This window comes from Phyllobates terribilis, unplaced genomic scaffold, assembly GCF_046119375.1.
Source record: "Phyllobates terribilis strain yellow unplaced genomic scaffold, ASM4611937v1 Scaffold_3__8_contigs__length_932513732, whole genome shotgun sequence".
Taxonomy (NCBI): domain Eukaryota; kingdom Metazoa; phylum Chordata; class Amphibia; order Anura; family Dendrobatidae; genus Phyllobates; species Phyllobates terribilis.
The window spans coordinates 122900289-122919347 of NW_027362763.1; the positions used below are offsets into that span (position 1 = coordinate 122900289).

Consider the following 19059-nt stretch of genomic DNA (forward strand, 5'->3'; position numbering starts at 1 on the left):
GGTTATAAGTAGCACAAGCTGGACAGTAGTGACCTGAGCATAGTGGCCAGACTGAGTGAATCCTGCTGGGGTCACCTCCTGACATAATACACATGTTCCCAGTCTTCACTACCTCATAAAAGTCTCCCATATTTGGAACATAAACCTGACTGGGATGTGAGGAGGAGTGAAAAGCGTTAAGGCTGAGGAACAACTGAAATCATGAAGCATCAGTCTTCAATAGCAGAGGATCTTGTGAACATAGTATAACGTATAATAAATTGTATTGTGATATGCTGGGAAGTATGTATGTACATATATGTATAATCTCATGTACAGCACCATGGAATCAATGGGGCTCTAAAAATAAAAAATAAATATATATATATATATATATATATATATATATATATATATACTTCATTAGACAGATAGCTAGCTAGATAGAGAAATAGATATAGATAGATAGATAGATAGATAGATAGATAGATAGATGATAGATAGATAGATAGATAGATGATAGATAGATAGATAGATAGATAGATAGATAGATGATAGATAGATAGATAGATAGATAGATAGATAGATGATAGATAGATAGATAGATAGATAGATAGATAGATAGATAGATAGATGATAGATAGATAGATAGATGAAAGAAAATAAAGCAGCATCAGCTACATTTTTTTAAAAAAAGCAAATAGGGATGCAAAGCTTCCCAGGCATAATCCCAATCCCAAGGCATAAATACCAAAAAATGGAAGCAGCACTCCAAAAATAGTGCAAATTATAGGACATGTGGCCATTAAAAGTCCTATAATTTGCTGTATTTTTGAAGTGCTGCTTGCCTTTTTGATAGATGATAGATAGATGGGACGTACAGGTTTGGTAACCTGTGGTCTGCATTGTTTCTCCAGTGCAGCCATTCTTGTAATACACAGAGCTGTAGATGGAGCTGTGTAAATAATACTCTCCATCTGCACCTGGTTTGGATCGTTGACCTATTTTACAATTAGAAATGATGAACTTTTTATTTCTGTGGGGGAGCTTGAAGGCTCAGGAAGATCGTAATGCCAGATAGATGAAGTCACTGCGATTTGTAACTTTCTGCACAGAATTAGAGCGATAGTCGGGATATAGGGAACCATGGAGCAGAGAGATCATAGGGAAGTGTCATGGGGTTATATATGTTATTAAGGGATAGATACAAAGATAACTCCTAAAATAGATGATAGATAGATAGATAGATAGATAGATAGATAGATAGATAGATAGATAGATAATAGATAGATAGATAATAGATAGATAGATATGAGATAGATAATAGATAGATAGATAGATAGATAGATAGATAATAGATAGATAGATATGAGATAGATAATAGATAGATAGATAATAGATAGATAGATAGATAATAAATAGATAGATAGATAGATAGATAATAGATAGATAGATAGATAGATAGATAGATAGATAGATAGATAGATGAATAGATAGATAGATATGAGATAGATAATAGATAGATAATAGATAGATAGATAGATAGATAGATAGATAGATGAATAGATAGATAGATAGATAGATAGATAGATAGATAGATAGATAGATAGGTGATACATAGATAGATAGATAATAGATAGATAGATAGATAGATAGATAGATGATAGATAGATAGATAGATAGATAATAGATAGATAGATAGATGATAGATAGATAGATAGATAATAGATAGATAGATAGATAGATAATAGATAGATAGATAGATAATAGATAGATAGATAGATAATAGATAGATAGATAGATGATAGATAGATAGATAGATAGATAGATAATAGATAGATAGATAGATAATAGATAGATAGATAGGTGATAGATAGATAGATAGATAATAGATAGATAGATAGATAGATAGATAGATAGATAGATAGATGATAGATAGATAGATAGATAGATGATAGATAGATAGATAGATAGATAATAGATAGATAGATAGATAGATAGATAGATAATAGATAGATAGATAGATAATAGATAGATAGATAGATGATAGATAGATAGATAGATAATAGATAGATAGATAGATGATAGATAGATAGATAGATAGATAGATAGATAGATAGATATGGACATTTTTATTCATTTATATCAATTGTAATTAATACATTAAATGTAAGCAAACATTTTGCAAGAATTAATTACTAATATTTGTAAACATATATGGTAAACAAGTAATTGTCTATACATATATTTCTATAAATACTGCATACATATATATATATGTATTTATATATATATCTTTCTAATCAGTCAGAAAGTTTGAAGTGGTTAGTGAAATTCCGATTACTCTATATTTATAGTATTCACAGTATCTTCATTATTATAATATTACTATATTGTAACTTTTTAATCCTATTTTACCATATTTTAACAGTTGCATATTGTGTTTAATTCCATACAATTAAAAAATCGATTTCATATAATAAAACGCTGTAAATGACAAAATGTTCCGAATAAATGAGCTAAATGAGCGATCACACTACAGCCCAGCTTCATGCACGGTACCGTCTGCAGGAACATTTCCCAGACTGGTCGCACTCGGGGGAAGATTTCTTGTTTAGATCTTTACTATCTCGGTCCTAAATCCTCAACTCTTCTGTTTCCTATGAAGATAGTTTGGGTCTTGGTTTTGATATATTTAATAAAGGTCCATCATGTTAGGAAGTGCGGAAATTACTGACCCTGTGTAAATGGAGGCAAAGAGAGGCGCAAAAAAGTCAGTAAAAAAAAAAGTACAGAATAAAGGCGCACACAGCTGCGAGACAATTGGATTATTATGTAAAAGCCGCCGACAGTGGCCGGTAGGAGGCGCAACATATTCAGAGTTGCAGAGGTTAGCTCATTTCCCAGGTGACAAAGTTTAGTTTGTAAAGTTGTAACTGAAGGAACACTGACCATAAAATAATAATACTATTAATATGGTGTTATTGGTCGTTCTATTGATTGCAATATCGTTTCATTATGATAATAATAATATTATTATATATTATTATTAATAATATTAATAACAGTAATAACTATTATTCGCATTATAATCATCATCAAAAATAACAATATTATTATTATTGTTTAACATTTTTGTTTAATACTAAACATAGTAATGATGTATTTAATAATATTTAAAAATAAAAAATAAAATAATGATTTATAATAAGAGTAGCATTTATAGTGCTATGCTTAACATAGTATTTATGTGTTTAATAATACTTACAAATAATACAAAAATAATGTATTTAAGTAAGAAGAAGAATAATAAAGAATGTAGTTCTAAATATTATTTACAAATGAAAAAATGTAATATACAAACACGTTAATTAATAACAAAAATGCAGTTTCATCATATTAAAATAAAAAAACGAATGTTTAGTTGAAATACTAATACTAATAATAACAATAAACCAATATTATTATTATTATTATTACTACATATATATATATTTTTAACTATTTACCTTTTATTTTAAGAATTTAAATTACTCTAGAATTGATAATAATCTTTTTTTTTAGTCTTAATACACGAAGGAAGCAGGGATGTTGTCAATTAATGACTTAATAAAATGAATGCCCTATGAGGATTTACATCCCCCCTCCCATTGTTCAGGAAGGTGATATAAATGAAGGAAGTTTGTTAATGCTAATGCAGAGTAATATTGGGCTGGAGAACTCACACCACAGCAGACGATTCCAATCCTGCGATACACAATCCCCAGCGATGTGTGATGCTGTCTGCAGACAGGGAGCACGAGTGGATTAACTGCTTGTTGCCCTGGTCATCTCTGGCTGTGCTGTGAGCTCAGTGTGGGACACCTGCTTATTCCACCCTCTGAATCCACAGCAGAGGACAGACAGGGGCTCACACCGAGCAATGTGCGGAGACCCCAAGGTGGAGCAATCTGCGACTTCTGAAACTGGACCAGCAGCTGGTGTTTTGTTATAGTGTACAGATTTTGGATGAAGGATCAGTTAAGTATAGGAAAGGATATGGTGGAAAAGGAAAACTGGGCTGTAATGGAGCGATAATAAATAATAATAGTAATAATAATAATTGTAGTATAGGATGAGATGTGGTGGGATTAAAGAGCAAATCTGGAGTAGGTGGAATCAGAGATTGGGTAGGTAGAGGATAAGTGATATCTGTAGGATAGCTGTAGGATAGTTATATATCTGTAGGATAGTGATATATCTGTAGTATATCTGTAGTATAGTGATATATCTGTAGGATAGCTATATATCTGTAGGATTGTGATATATCTGTAAGATAGCTATATATCTGTAGGATAGTGATATATCTGTAGGATAGCTATATATCTGTAGGATAGTGATATATCTGTAGGATAGCTATATATATATATAAGTAGGATAGTGATATATCTGTAGGATAGCTATATATATGTAGGATGGTGATATATCTGTAGGATAGCTATATATCTGTAGGATAGCTGTAGGATAGTGAAGTGATACATCTGTAGGATAGTGCTATGGGATAGTGATACTTCGGTAGGATAGTGATATATATGTAGGATAGTGATATCTGTAGGAGAGCTGTAGGATAGTGAAGGATCTGTAGGATATATCTGTAGGATAGCTGTAGGATAGTGATACATCTGTAGGATAGTGCTATGGGATAGCGATACATTGGTAGGATAGTGATATATATGTAGGATAGTGATATCTGTAGGATAGCTGTAGGATAGTGAAAGATCTGTAGGATATATCTGTAGGATAGCTGTAGGATAGTTATATATCTATAGGATAGTGATATTTGTAGGATGTTGCTCTAGGATAATGATATATCTGTAGGATAGTGCTATAGGATAGTGACATATCTGTAGGATAGTGATATCTATAGGATAGTGATATATCTGTAGGATAGTGATATCTATAGGATAGTGATATATCTGTAGGATAGTATTATCTACAGGATAGTGATATCTGTAGGATAGTGATATATCTGTAGGATAGTAATATCTATAGGATAGTGATATATCTGTAGGATAGTAATATCTATAGGATAGTGATATCTGTAGGATAGTGCTATAGGATAATGATATATCTGTAGGATAGTGCTATAGGATAGTGACATATCTGTAGGATCGTGATATCTGTAGGATAGTGATATATCTGTAGGATAGTGATATCTGTAGGATAGTGATATATCTATGGGATAGTGATATCTATAGGATAGTGATATATCTGTAGGATAGTGATATCTGTAGGATAGCTGTAGGATAATGATACATCTGTAGGATAGTGATGTGGGATAGTGATATATCTGTAGGATAGTGATATCTGTAGGATAGTGATATATCTGTAGGATAGTGATATCTGTAGGATAGTGATATATAGGATAGGACACAATAAATCTTTAGAACAGATATTGTATATATATGGGATGGCATACCAGAAAAATGGTAAGGTATGGTAGGTTAATTTAGCGTGGGTCCATAGTAGGGCTCCTTATGGCAGAGTATGGTTTGTTGGTTTGATGGAATTAAGAAGAGCAGGATGGGGTAGGGGTAGAATTGAAGAAAGTGGTAGTTTGGAGGGGGCAGTATAGTAACCAATAGAAACAATTGGAAAGAGTCTATAGGGCACTTAGCATTTAGTTTGGATAAGTTGGAACAAGAGTAGGATGGGAGAAGGTTTGTAGGGTGGCAAAAGTTCATGATAGGTAGGATAATCAAGAATGGAATTGGCAGGTTATGGGGTAGGAGGCAATAGGTAGGGTAAGGACATTTAGGCAAAATAAACGGTAGGATAAGGATAGGATGCACAGGGTAGGTTAGGTGGGATAATTTAGACATGGTATGACAGAGGTAGAGAAGAACGGTAGGGTAGGTAAGAAGAAATAGAAAAAGTATGATAGGGTTAGGATGGGATCTGTAGGATAGGTAGGACAATCTAGAAAAGGTGGGATACAGGTAGGATTAGAGAAGATCTGTAGGCTAGGTAATGTAAAGCATAAATATAGATAATGTAGGATCTGCATCGTGAGTAAGATAATATAAAGAAGGTAAGGTGTGGAGTGGAATAATTAGGCTATGCTATGTAGCATAGTATCCACAGTGTAGAATAATCTAGAGTAGGTAGGATAGGAACTGCAGGGTAGGTAAAACAAGCTAGAAAATGTATGGTAAAAGTAGGATTAGATAAGATTGGTAGAATAGGTAATATATAGGATAAATAATATAGGATCTGCAGAACAAGTCAGATCATTTAAAGCAGATAGGGTGGGGGGTAGAATAATTGGGCTATGTTAGGTAAGATAGCATCTACAGTGTAGAATTGAATATTGTTAGAAAGATGTAGGGCAAGAATAAAGACTATGACAGAGTGAAGTAGGGATGGGATATGACAGAATAATGAAAAACATATGGAAAATATGTGAGAACGCAGAGGAACCGCACTGTGGAGGTAAGTGTGATGGTGTGCTGATATGGGCAGTAATCATGTATGAGGCCAGGCGGCTGCCATCACAGGCAACAGCATCCCTATGTAGTGCATGGATACAATAAGGTGTGAGTGTGTTATCATGGTATTGTCAGGGAAGCTGCAGCTGTCACCTTGTCCTTTGTCAGATCTGTTCTGTCCCTGCCACATAACAAATGTAAATCTCCCATCCACTATACTATGCAATGACATAAGGCAAGGAATCAGTGCAGCAGCCTCCGAGTACAGACCTGGACACAGCTCCAGATCAGACTACTGCTGTAAGGGGGGATCACATTGGCTCAATTGGACTCTGTGGCTGAGATGAGTCGCAGATGTTTCTATATGTGTGTGTACTGTGACCACTCTTCTAAATCGACCATATACTGAGTCAAGTTAATTCAATTACTGGAATACAGGAGTCTAATGAGATTGTTGTAGTACATATATATATATATTATGAGAAAATGGAGGCAGCATACCAATAATCGATAGACACATAGATAAATAAATACTGTAGATAGATTTGTTAACGTTTGTTAACATTATTTGTGCATTTACATAGGACTTCATATGAATCAACCCAGCTGTCTGAATGCAGACTTACAACTATATCTTTAGTAATGATACCCAGGAGTGAGTTATATCGGTTTTCTCACATAACAGGTGAAAACACCAAACCAATAGTAGATAAAAAAAAGCTAAATGCAGAAGTGACAGAAGGCCAAGTATTTGTTTTATATTATCATTGTTATTTACAATGAACTTGAATGAAGTAATCGAATGATTCGAATCACAAATTAAGTACAAATGAGACAGAGTGAGGTGACAGAGGTTGTGCTCGCTGCTACCGATCACCATCTCGCCCACTGTGATCTCGGTGTCAGACAGGACTTTACACTGCACATCTCCCCATGATCTACAATGGGTGCAGGTTACATGCCTTACACACAATGGCATCATAAAAAGCCTTATAAAAAGTTATGTTAACTTTGCAGCCGATATTATGGGACAAGTAGGAGTATATTTATTATAGATAGATACACTATTATCTTGTACATTTGTTAATCATTTATACAAGAGCAAAGTAATACAAATCTGGGGTCTCTGGAGCTTTGTCATAAATAATGGAAGCACAAGTTTCATACTATTCTGTATCTATACTTACTGTACTGGTAGAAAAATCTGGTCAATTCACTAATCATTCACAATGAATCCTACTCGGATTGTAGATTGCGAAACAATTTTATTGAACCAGATTAAACAGATGTAGAAATTACCAGAGCAAAACTAAGTACAGTACAAGTACACCACCCAGTGAGATGTCAGTGCACACAGCAGAGAGTGAAGTACCCAATTTAGGATAGATAGATAGATAGATAGATAGATAGATAGATAGATAGATAGATAGATAGATAGATAGATAGGAGTTAGATGATAGAGATGAGTTAAATAGATAGATATTAGCTTAATTGATAAATAGATAATACATAGATAGATATAGACAGATAAATAGATAATAGATAGATGTAGACAGATAGATAGATAGATAGATAGATAGATAGATAGATAGATAGATAGATAGATAGACTGGAGTTAGATGATAGAGATGAGATAGATAGATAGATACATAGATAGATAGATCGATAGATAGATAGATAGATAGATAGATAGATCGATAGATAGATAGACAGATAGAAAGATAGGAGTTAGATGATAGAGGTGAGTTAAATAGATAGATATTAGCTTAATTGATAAATAGATAATGGATAGATATAGACAGATAGATAGATAATAGATAGATGTAGATAGATAGATAGATAGATAGATAGATAGATAGATAGATAGATATTACATAGATAGATAATTAGATGGGTGATTGATAGATAGATAAATAGATAGATAGATAGATGGATAGATAGATAGATAGACTGGAGTTAGATGATAGAGATGAGATAGATAGATAGATAGATAGATAGATAGATAGATAGAATAGATAGGTAGATGATAGATAGATACTGTAGATATACAGATAATAGATAGCTAGATACAGATAGATACATAGATAATTAGATAGGTGATAGATAGATAGATAGATAGATAGATAGATAGATAGATAGATAGATAGATAAATGATAGATAGGTAATGCATAGATAATAAATAGATAGATAGATACATAATAGATAGCTGATAGATGGATAGATAGATAAAAGATAGATATGTGATAGATAGAATAGATACTGTAGATAGACAAATAATAGATAGATACAGATAGATACAGATAGATACATAGATAGATAATACATAGGTAGATAATTAGATAGTTGATAGATAAATGATAAATAGGTCATGGATAGATAATAGATAGATAGATAACAGATAGATAGATAGATATGTGATAGATGATAGATAGATAGATAATAGACGGCTAGATAGATAGATAGATAGATAGATATGTGATAGATGATAGATAGATAATAGACGGCTAGATAGATAAAAGATAGATATGTGATAGAATAGATACTGTAGATAGAGAGATAATAGATAGATACAGATAGATACATAGATAGGTAATAGACATATAGATAATTCTATAGGTAATAGATAGATAGATAGATAGATAGATAGATGAGAGCTCTGTACTTTTACTGTAGCATAGGACATCTTAGATCAGGATTACTTGCAGTCCTATGTAGAACAGCAGAATGTGATACCAGCATTGAATCAAATACAAGAACAGTTATTTTGCAAACTCAGCTCTGCTATATTATGATAAGATGTCTTCCCCCAGCTGTAGTTTGGCTTTCACAGTTTGCACATACTCTAAGCATTCTCATGAAAGAATCAGGACAGCCAGGGCTCCTAGATATAAAGTCCCCCTCAGACACCAGCCACAGGTTGCCAACATCTGCCCTAAACATGCAGGAGACCAGAACCTTGTAATAGACAAACTCTGAAGTTCTCCCAGAGACTTTCTCTCCCCTGCTGTGAGTTGTGCAGGGGGCTGGCTGGGACAGACTGCTACGCATGCGCGCTGCCTGCTTGAAATAAGGAGGCGGCTGGAGATAAAGTTCAGTAGAGTTTGGGGAAGTCTTGCTGGGAGTCACAGAGCAGCAGCAGCTCCGGGAGGAGGATGACTGTGCGGGTTACCTGAGAGTCTGGATGTAGAACAAGTTTCCTGCCGCAGCCTGGACAGTGTGTGACAGCAGGGGGGACACTGACCCTCTACACAGAGAAAGTCACAGGAGCCTACATTTCCATCTTCTCCATCTGTGAGGCATCTACAAGTCCTCTCCACCCAGGAGCCACTTACACTATTCAGGTAAAGTCCTAACTTGTGACTTCCGAAACTTCTGAACTTTGCAAAAACTTTTCAGAACTTTTATCGCCTTTTCTCTCCTCTCAGCAGGAACAGTTACATATTGTATCCTGACTGCAGATGGCTATAGTGTGAGGCTAATGTCAGAGTCAGAGGATCTGGGAGCCATGGTGGCTTGTAACTTGTCTGCTCTGCTAGAATCCCATGTGTATTGTGGAGGGACAGCCTGCAGCGGGTAGAATAAGGGATATTCCCATAGGAGCTGCTCGGTCCAGGACATAAATGCTGAGATTTCAGGAGATGCATCCATAGCTGTAACACAGAGATGTAGCAGAGCTGAGTTTGTGTTAAAGCATGTTTGTCACTTGGATACATGTTTTATCTGGGATTTTGCATAGAACTGAAGGATTGCAGGATAGAAGTTGCAGGTTGAAACTTCTCTATAACTTTTATATAACTTTTATGTAGCTTTTATAATATTTTTATTCTAGCTACTGTTAATAACCAGTAGCTGCAGGATTGAATACATCAACAGGTGCATCTAAGGTTAGGCGGAAATATATCAATATAGCAACTGGATCGATTGAATAATACATGTTCAAATCCTAATTTAGAAAATATTTAAAATATAGGATATTGGAGAGCGAAATATTTCATTAATCAGTTTTTAAAAAAATAAGTATAATAACAGCAAAGTATAATATATATGTAAACATTTGGTAGTAAATAGTATACTCAGATGTATATGTATATACATATATATATAGATAGATAGATAGATATATATATATATAGCTATATACATTGATATATAGATATATATATTTATATAACTATATATATATCGATATATTTATATATATATATATATATATATATATATAGATACATAGATGTAGATATCTATCTATATATGTGATAGTAGCATATCGTGTAGTTTATTTGGTAATAATATTTACTTACTACAATTATAAGCATCATAAATCAGAAACATTTATAACAATATAGAAGAAGAGAGTAACATTACTATTTACCCCTGCTACATCGATATATCTATGATACTACGTATGCAGGCTACTAAAAATGTGAGAAATCATACACGATTATACTTTACTGCTATTATTATTATTATTACTATTTTTAAACCAACAATAATCCCATGGTGCTGTACATTTGAAAATATTCTGTTTAAAGCATCTTTGGATCATTAAAACTATAGTAAAAGCTGAAAAAGTTGTACATTTGCAGATCACCCTCTCTGTTCTATATTAATTTAAAGCAGTAGTAGTAGTCTAAATATTATTACTTTTAAATGTTATAATCGTTTGTATTGTAAGCATTCTTTATTTTATTTTATTATTGCAATTTTTATTTGACTGTATTTGTATCCTTAATTTTATATTGTCAGTTTTTCATATTGTCAGTTTTTTAGATTTATGCAATATTTGATATTTTTTACTATTGTTATACACCTTATGATGTTGCTGTTATTAATATTGTTATTATTATGTATATATTTTATTGTGCAATTTATTATTATTAAATAATAATACTATTATTATTTATATACTTTATTAATGCATTTATTATTTATATACTTTATTATGTAATTTGCTATTATTATCATTATCAACATTATTATTTTATTATTTATATACTTTATTAATGCACTTATTATTTATATACTTTGCTGTGCAAAATTATTATTATTATTTATATACCTTATTAATGTATTTATTATTTGAATACTTTACTATGCAATTCATTATTATTATTATTATTCTCTAGAATGGAGTCTAATTTTGATCTGCTATACATGTGTATTTCAGTATATTTTTTGCTTTGTCCCTCTTGCTTTGGTCTATGTAATAAATACCAGCAGGACATAAAGTATGATTAAATTGTAATTTAATTATAGATATTGATTTAAATGTTATTCTAAGCTTTTCAGAATGGAATCTCTTGTCATTGATGGTTTAAAGTGTCTCCAGAAGATTTTTATGTATTTTCTGTACAAAGTTTACATAAGTGACAGGTTGAGAAAATATAGATATACAGAAAACGTTTATATATATATATAATATTATAGAAAATGTCTACTATGTGTAATACAGAACTGGGATTTGGGATAGAGCTGATGAGCTCAGTTTGCAGGGGAGATTCTCTTGGCAGAGCTGGTTCTGTGTCAGTGGCCAAGGGGCCTCATCTCCTCTCTTCTTCTCTCTTCTCCTCTCTTCTCCTCTCTCTCCAATATTCTGCATTGTAGATAATGTCCCCAGAACACTGTCAGCTACAGAGGAGCAGATGATAATACATAGGACTGTATTCTGCAGGGGGATAATTTGTGTGTTTATTATCAGATGTCATATAATGTCACATGGACACAATATTCATGTAACATGGAGCCTTGGCTGTGGCTGGTTGTGGACTCACCATGGACTAGCTTCACAGGGACATGTCACTGATCTAATGGCACAGAGCAGAGAATGAAGGAAAGAGCAAAATGTAGCACACAAGGCTGATATTAATAGGGCTGTGGTAGCAATTTACAGCCAAATAATGAGGAAACTGTCCCATCTTACACCATTGTGATATCACTTGCTGTTGTGATGCTGAAGTCCTTTGAATCCCATGATGTCAGGAAAAGCTGTGCCAAATGACAAACTCAGCTCTGCTGCATTTGTGTATGTTAATAATAATCCATGTTAAATAGAATATTGTGGCATGTTGGAATACAATTTCTACAAATTATTTCTTTCTCTTTCTTTCTTTTTCTTTATTTTCTTTCTTTCTTGCAAATTTATATAAAACATGTCAATTAAAATTTTCTGTTAGCATGTCTTTCTTTCTTTCTCTTTCATTCTTTCTCTTTTTTTCTTTCTTTCTATTTTTTTTCTTTCTTTCTCATTCTTTCTTTTTCTCTCTCTCTTTCTCTCTATCTTTTTTCTTTCTTTCTATCTCATTCTTTTTATCATTTTCTTTCTATATTTTTTCTTTCTTTTTCTCTCTCTTGTTCTCTTTCTTTCTTTCTTTCTTTCTTTCTTTCTTTCTTTCTTTCTTTCTTTCTTTCTTTCTCTCTCTTCCCTCCTCTGTACTTTTGTATACATGAAGTTGCAGTGAACACTTTTCGGCTAAGTAGTTCCTAACTTAATAAAGCTAATGGAGTAGGGTTTGACTGCAGCTCTATGTAAAACAACCTGACAATCTCGACTCAGCTGCATATGTTTGTGTAAAGCATTAATTATTTTACCTCGAATAGAATTAATATAATTTATATGTTGCAGAAAAAAAGAGGAAAAAGTAGGTAGTTTAGGATAACAGACAGAGAGCAAATGCAAGCCCAAGGGGGTACCTTAACTCTTCCTACTCTGGAGTGTGGTATATCATAATTCTTACAGTTATTACATGCTAGCCATATTGGATATTATACATAACAATTCATTGTTCTTGATAGGTCTATAAATCTTGGTTAAGCTGCACACCTTCATTTCTTCCCTCTTCTTCTTTTAGGTAACATTGGAGCCATCTATTAAAAACGACATCATTACAGGGCAGCGATCGAGAGGTAAGAGAACCTGATCATCCTGCTGCTATAACATAAGCACTCAGGAGTGAGAAGTATCAGTATAATGTCAGGTGGATTCTGCTGAGCTGCACCTGCTGCTCTGCATTGTAAGAAGCTTGTGAGCAGGATCCTCTCTCCTCCTGGATCTGCTGATCTATGTGTCATTCTGTAATGTCTTTATTGTCCCCTCTGTAATGTGAAGAGCTGCGGAATATGTTGGCGCTATAGAAATATCATTATTTGGGAGCTAGTTATAATGTGTTATATTGTGCCACCATGTCTGGATATATTTATATTGGCATTATAAAAAATATTTCCACCTCTGCATATTTAATATACAGTAGATAATCTGCATTTAACATCAAAGACACAAGTAAAGTTAATATCAGTTATACTACTACTGCAACCATCATCATCTGCTGCATATATGGATATTTTGTAATAGAATGTTATATTTTTAGTTTCTGCTGCTTTTATAGCACCAACATATTCAGTAGCTCTGCCATCCTTCACATCAGTCCCTTGGAGTCTTAATTTCCCTATTTTATACATACATAATCTCATATATCTCATACATCAGCTCATATCTCAACCATATATAATCTCATATATAATTTCAGATATCGCATACATAATCTCATATCTCATACATATATAATCTCATATATCTCATACATAATCTCATATCTCATACATATATAATCTCATATATCTCATACATAATCTCATATATAATCTCATATATCTCATACATAATCTCATATATCTCATACATAATCTCATATCTCATCCATATATAATCTCGTATATCTCATACATAATCTCATATTTCATACATACATAATCTCATATTTCATACATACATAATCTCATACATAATCTCATATATCTCATACATAATCTCATACATAATCTCATATATCTCATACATAATCTCATATCTCATATATATATAATCTCGTATATCTCATACATAATCTCTTACATCATCTCATATCTCATACATGCATAATCTCATACATAATCTCATATATCTCATACATAATCTTATATCTCATACATACATAATCTCATACATAATCTCATATATCTCATACATACATAAAACTAAAAAGCTCGATTATGTGCATATGTATGGTTCCAGGTCAGCCTCCTAAAACTAAGTAGCTGACAATGGAATATTGTAACAAATAGGGAAAAAAATACTGTAGAAAATATAGAGCTATAATATTTCTATACTAGGACAGTACTACAAGGACCAGCAGATCTGGTTACATATTCCCAATTTTTGCACTGGAGAGTTTTGCATATCCTTTTACTGTGTGTACACTGGTGTCAATAAAAATAATTTTTGTAGAAGGAAGATATCCGGTGCCTTGAATTTTTGGAGTAAGAACAAAAAAATTTGTGCAGACATAAGTTTTTTTGTCCTCCTGCAAAAAAAAATCTGATTTCTAATGGATCCGTTTTTTTTCAGCATTGAAGTCTATGGAAAATGGATCTGTTAATTAGCCATCCATTCTTCTCCCCTTTGAAAAAGATCAGTTTTTTGCTTACTAGTAGTGGGGAAAAATATGTAATATTTACTACTGGACATGTGAACTTTCAAGCAATCCTCTATTTAAAAGTGATCCAGTAATAAAAAAAAGAGATCCTTTTCAAATGGGAGAAAAACGGATGGCTAATTAACGGATCCATTTTCCATAGACTTCAATGTTAAAAAAAAGGATCCAGTAGAAATCAGTTTTTTTCAGGTGGATAAAAAAGTTGGATTGCTTCTAGGTCTGTTCTAACTAATGAGTACTAGACATGTGTACATATGTTCACGTCACACCATTTTTTTTGTCCACCTCAAAAAAATAGATTTTAGCTGAATTCATTTTTTTAACATTGAAGTCTATGGAAAAAGGATCCGTTAAATAGCAATCCGATTTTCTCCCATTTGAAAAGGATCCATTTTTTTGCTTACTGGATCAGTTTCACATGAAAGTTCACATGTCCAATATATATTTATTTTTTCACATCTAGTAAGCAAAAAGCGGATCCTTTTCAAATGGGAGAAAAACTGATGGCTATTTAACAGTTTTCCATAGGCTTCAATGTTAAAAAAATGGATCCAGTAGAAATCAGTGTTTTTTTAAGGCGGAAACAAAAAGTTGTGTTTGCACAACTTTTTTTGTCAACGGATTGCTACTGGATCTGTCCTAACGGATGATTACTGGACATGTGAACATAGCCTTAGAGGAGTGAATGATGGAATTGTGAGAAGACTTGTGCCCTGGCGGCTGGCTGCCAAGGAAGTTGATAACAAGCCACACTGTCTTGATCATTGTGTTCAGTTGTAAGGATAGGGCAGCTTAATTTAAAGCTATAGCTCTGGAGAAAACGACTCTTTGTGACCCCCACAAGGACAATTGGCTAATTATCCTTTATTAATAATCTCCAAAATTTATATTTTTTAAATGACCATGATTTATTGTATTTTTGGCTTACTGCCTTGTTTCACACTCATTTATGTGTTATGTAAGTGCTTGTATTAACTCGCGTTGTGTATTCTCTACAGTCTTCTGCTGGGAACTTTGATCTCATCACAATGGCAAGCAAAACGCTACCAGCTCCAGTGCCTATCCATCCATCTCTGCAGTTGACCAACTACTCCTTCCTTCAAGCATTCAATGGTCTTCCAGTACCTGCTGACCACATACCCAACCTGTATGGTTTCAGTGCCCTGCATGCAGTTCATCTTCATCAATGGACCTTGGGATACCCAGCATTACATCTGCCCAGATCTTCCTTCTCCAAAGTACCAGGAGCATCCAGCTTGATAGACACCAGGTTCCAGATCCCAGGTTTTCCTCTTTTTCCTCATATTATACACCCCAAACATGAGTCTACAGGTTTGCCCAATAAAATCAAACCGAGATTTGACTTTGCCAACCTGGCTGTGGCTGCCACACAAGAAGACCATTGCAAACTGGTTCAACTGGATGGGCAAGGTTCTCCTTCCAGTCTTGGTGCTCTCTTAGATGTCACCAAACTTACTCCAGAGAAGAAACCCACGCGAGGGAGGCTACCTTCTAAAACGAAAAAAGAATTTGTGTGTAAATTTTGTGGGAGACATTTTACGAAATCATATAATCTATTGATCCACGAAAGAACCCACACAGACGAAAGACCCTACACTTGTGACATTTGCCACAAGGCGTTCAGAAGACAAGACCATCTGAGAGACCACAGGTAAGAACTCAAATACATCTCATATGCCATAAACATGTATATATATAACTATGAATATATGGAATATGGGATATTACTTAGGTGTGAGATAAATATTGCAGCAATGTTCTGGACTGCAATCAAATGCAGACATCCAGAATAAAACTTAGATATGCTTAAACCATAAGGGTTCGTATTTCCTAAGTAATCTCCAGCTGAAGAATATACATATGTAATCTATACAAGTGTTTCTAATAATATAAAGCATAACCATCAGAATTCTGCTTTTTCTTTATCTGCTCCTGGTTATATAGACTTCATTTTTTGGACCATTTTGCATAACAATTTTTTTTAAAAATACTACAAATCCTAGCATGCTCAGCAATTTTCCGGCTTCAGTTTTGCATGTAGCTACGTAAGCCACCTGTAGATTCTCCTGCCTTCAATATAGAAGAGGACTTGAAAATTGTCAAGAGTTTAGCAAACTGGATAACACACATACATCTATACAAAGAATCATGGGGATTCTAAACTTGGGTTCTACCTAAGATGTCTTCTCAGATGTCCATCAAATACAGTTGTTTCCATGAGATATAGTCTTCCATGAGATTAGCATTTTTTTTGCTTGTAAGACCCTCGAACCCTACACAGTCCTAATTGAATTTTCTCAGGTGTCCGTAAAAAATATTCTGATTTTTAAAGATTCCAAACATGGTAATCTTTAGGTGTTGTCAACTCCTGGTCAATCAGAACAAATGTTCATGAGATGCTCTACAACATCTTGATGGCTTGTAGCCACAGGGACTACAAAACATAAGTTCTTAGTCCTAAATACCCTCAAAAAGAGACTCTTAGGTTACAATCTCAGGTTTGTTCAAACTATACCCAGTACTAATGGCTTGGAATAAAAGTAGTATTTGAAGCCACCATAAATCTGATATGAAGGATCGACCAAAAATAAAATTCATTTTTTTGTTTATATTTTCAGGTACATCCACTCGAAAGAAAAACCCTTCAAGTGTCAGGAGTGTGGCAAAGGATTTTGTCAGTCAAGGACTTTGGCCGTACACAAAACTCTTCACACACAAGTTAAAGAACTAAAACCATCAAAAATTAAGTGCTGAACCCTCGACTTCTAAAGACTATGATAAATATATAAATCTATATTAAAAACTATTTAACTCGTACTGTGTCTATGTGTACATATGACAAAATACTTCTCTGTTACAAGAAACTTTTTTTTGGATGAGACTTTTTTTGGATAAAGCTTTTTGGAATCGAGTTGACGTGGTGGCACTGTCAGATTATGTGCCAAGAGGGGGTGCTAACATCATACTTTTCCAGTGGAGGCCCCTTCTCATCTTGCTCGTACACTCAGCAGAATTGACCGGGACTCGGCATTAGACAAGAAGTATGAGATCCATGAGTTACTTTATTTATAAATCCTCCAGACAGAGGCGTAACGTCTCCACATTTGTATTTTCACACCTTTCTGTTGTCATTTGTTGATCTCGAAGGAGCGTCTCAGTCAGTAATTAAATTGTCACTGTCACATCCCCTTCTTATTGTTTACTGTTAATTACATTTTCTGGGGGGGAAAACAAAGTGAAAGTTTTTTTTTTTTTTTACACTTTGATCACAAAGGGAAAAAAAAAAAACGGAATGTTTTTGGCTCACCGTGTGTAATATATGCTTTGCTTCAGACTGCATGCTGGAATGGAGTGGGGGCCTCTTACATTTTCTTTTATTGCATCTTGTACCAAATTTCAAGTTATTGTGTAAACAGATAACATTCCAGTTTTATTTAATATGTTACATGTTATTTCGTGTTTTTTTTTTTTTTATTTTATTTAACTTTTTTTTTTCTTTTGGCATTTTTATTTCTTTGTCGCAATAGCTCTATGGTTGTTTTGGCACTTTATGCTGATATACAAATTACCACTTGTCACTGGATTTGTACAATAAAAAAGAGATATTCAAATGGTGCTGTCCGAATCATGGGAAGTTTTCACATTGAGGATAATTGATCGAGGCCCGTATTTCACTTTTCTTGGGGCAAAAGTACAGTTGCAAATTTTTGAGCACAAAGTTTTCTGTATTGCTCTTCTCTCATCACTTTTCAAAAGTTGTGAGAAAAGTGGGCAAATGTTTAAACATAACTTTTAATTTAATTTTTCATGTTGAACTGGACACACGATGTTATAGTGGCTGCAGAGTGGAATGAAACTTCTTATTTCGCCTTGGCACCTACTCTGTTAACTTTTGTTAAGTTATCAGAGAGCTTTTACTGGGGGCGTGTACTTCTATTCCAGAAATGAATTGCTATCTGATGCCAACCACTTGGAATTAACAAAACTTAACTCATTATGTGCAAAATACTTTCATTGCTCATATCTCCGCATTAGAGAAGCAAAATTAAAATAATAATAAAAAGTTTTATTCCGCTCTGCACCTGTATTACATAGTTTGTCCAGCTCAACGTGAAAAATTTGG

The 19059-nt window shown here is 33.6% G+C and overlaps 1 protein-coding gene across 2 annotated transcripts; it reads left to right on the top strand.

The window, feature by feature from the left end:
• The first annotated feature begins 4929 nt into the window (after positions 1-4929).
• On the top strand, positions 4930-18547 carry OSR1 (odd-skipped related transcription factor 1). 2 transcript variants are annotated; one of them, XM_073674119.1, is made up of 4 exons: positions 4930-6450; positions 13296-13350; positions 15914-16587; positions 17555-18547. In XM_073674119.1, exons 3-4 carry the CDS (start codon positions 15944-15946, stop codon positions 17688-17690), a joined length of 780 nt encoding a protein of 259 aa, XP_073530220.1. In that variant the 5' UTR covers positions 4930-6450; positions 13296-13350; positions 15914-15943; the 3' UTR covers positions 17691-18547. The 2 variants fall into 2 exon arrangements, with proteins under 2 accessions (XP_073530220.1, XP_073530219.1); XM_073674118.1 differs by lacking the exon at positions 4930-6450 and adding an exon at positions 9518-9788.
• Positions 18548-19059: the final 512 nt, after the last annotated feature.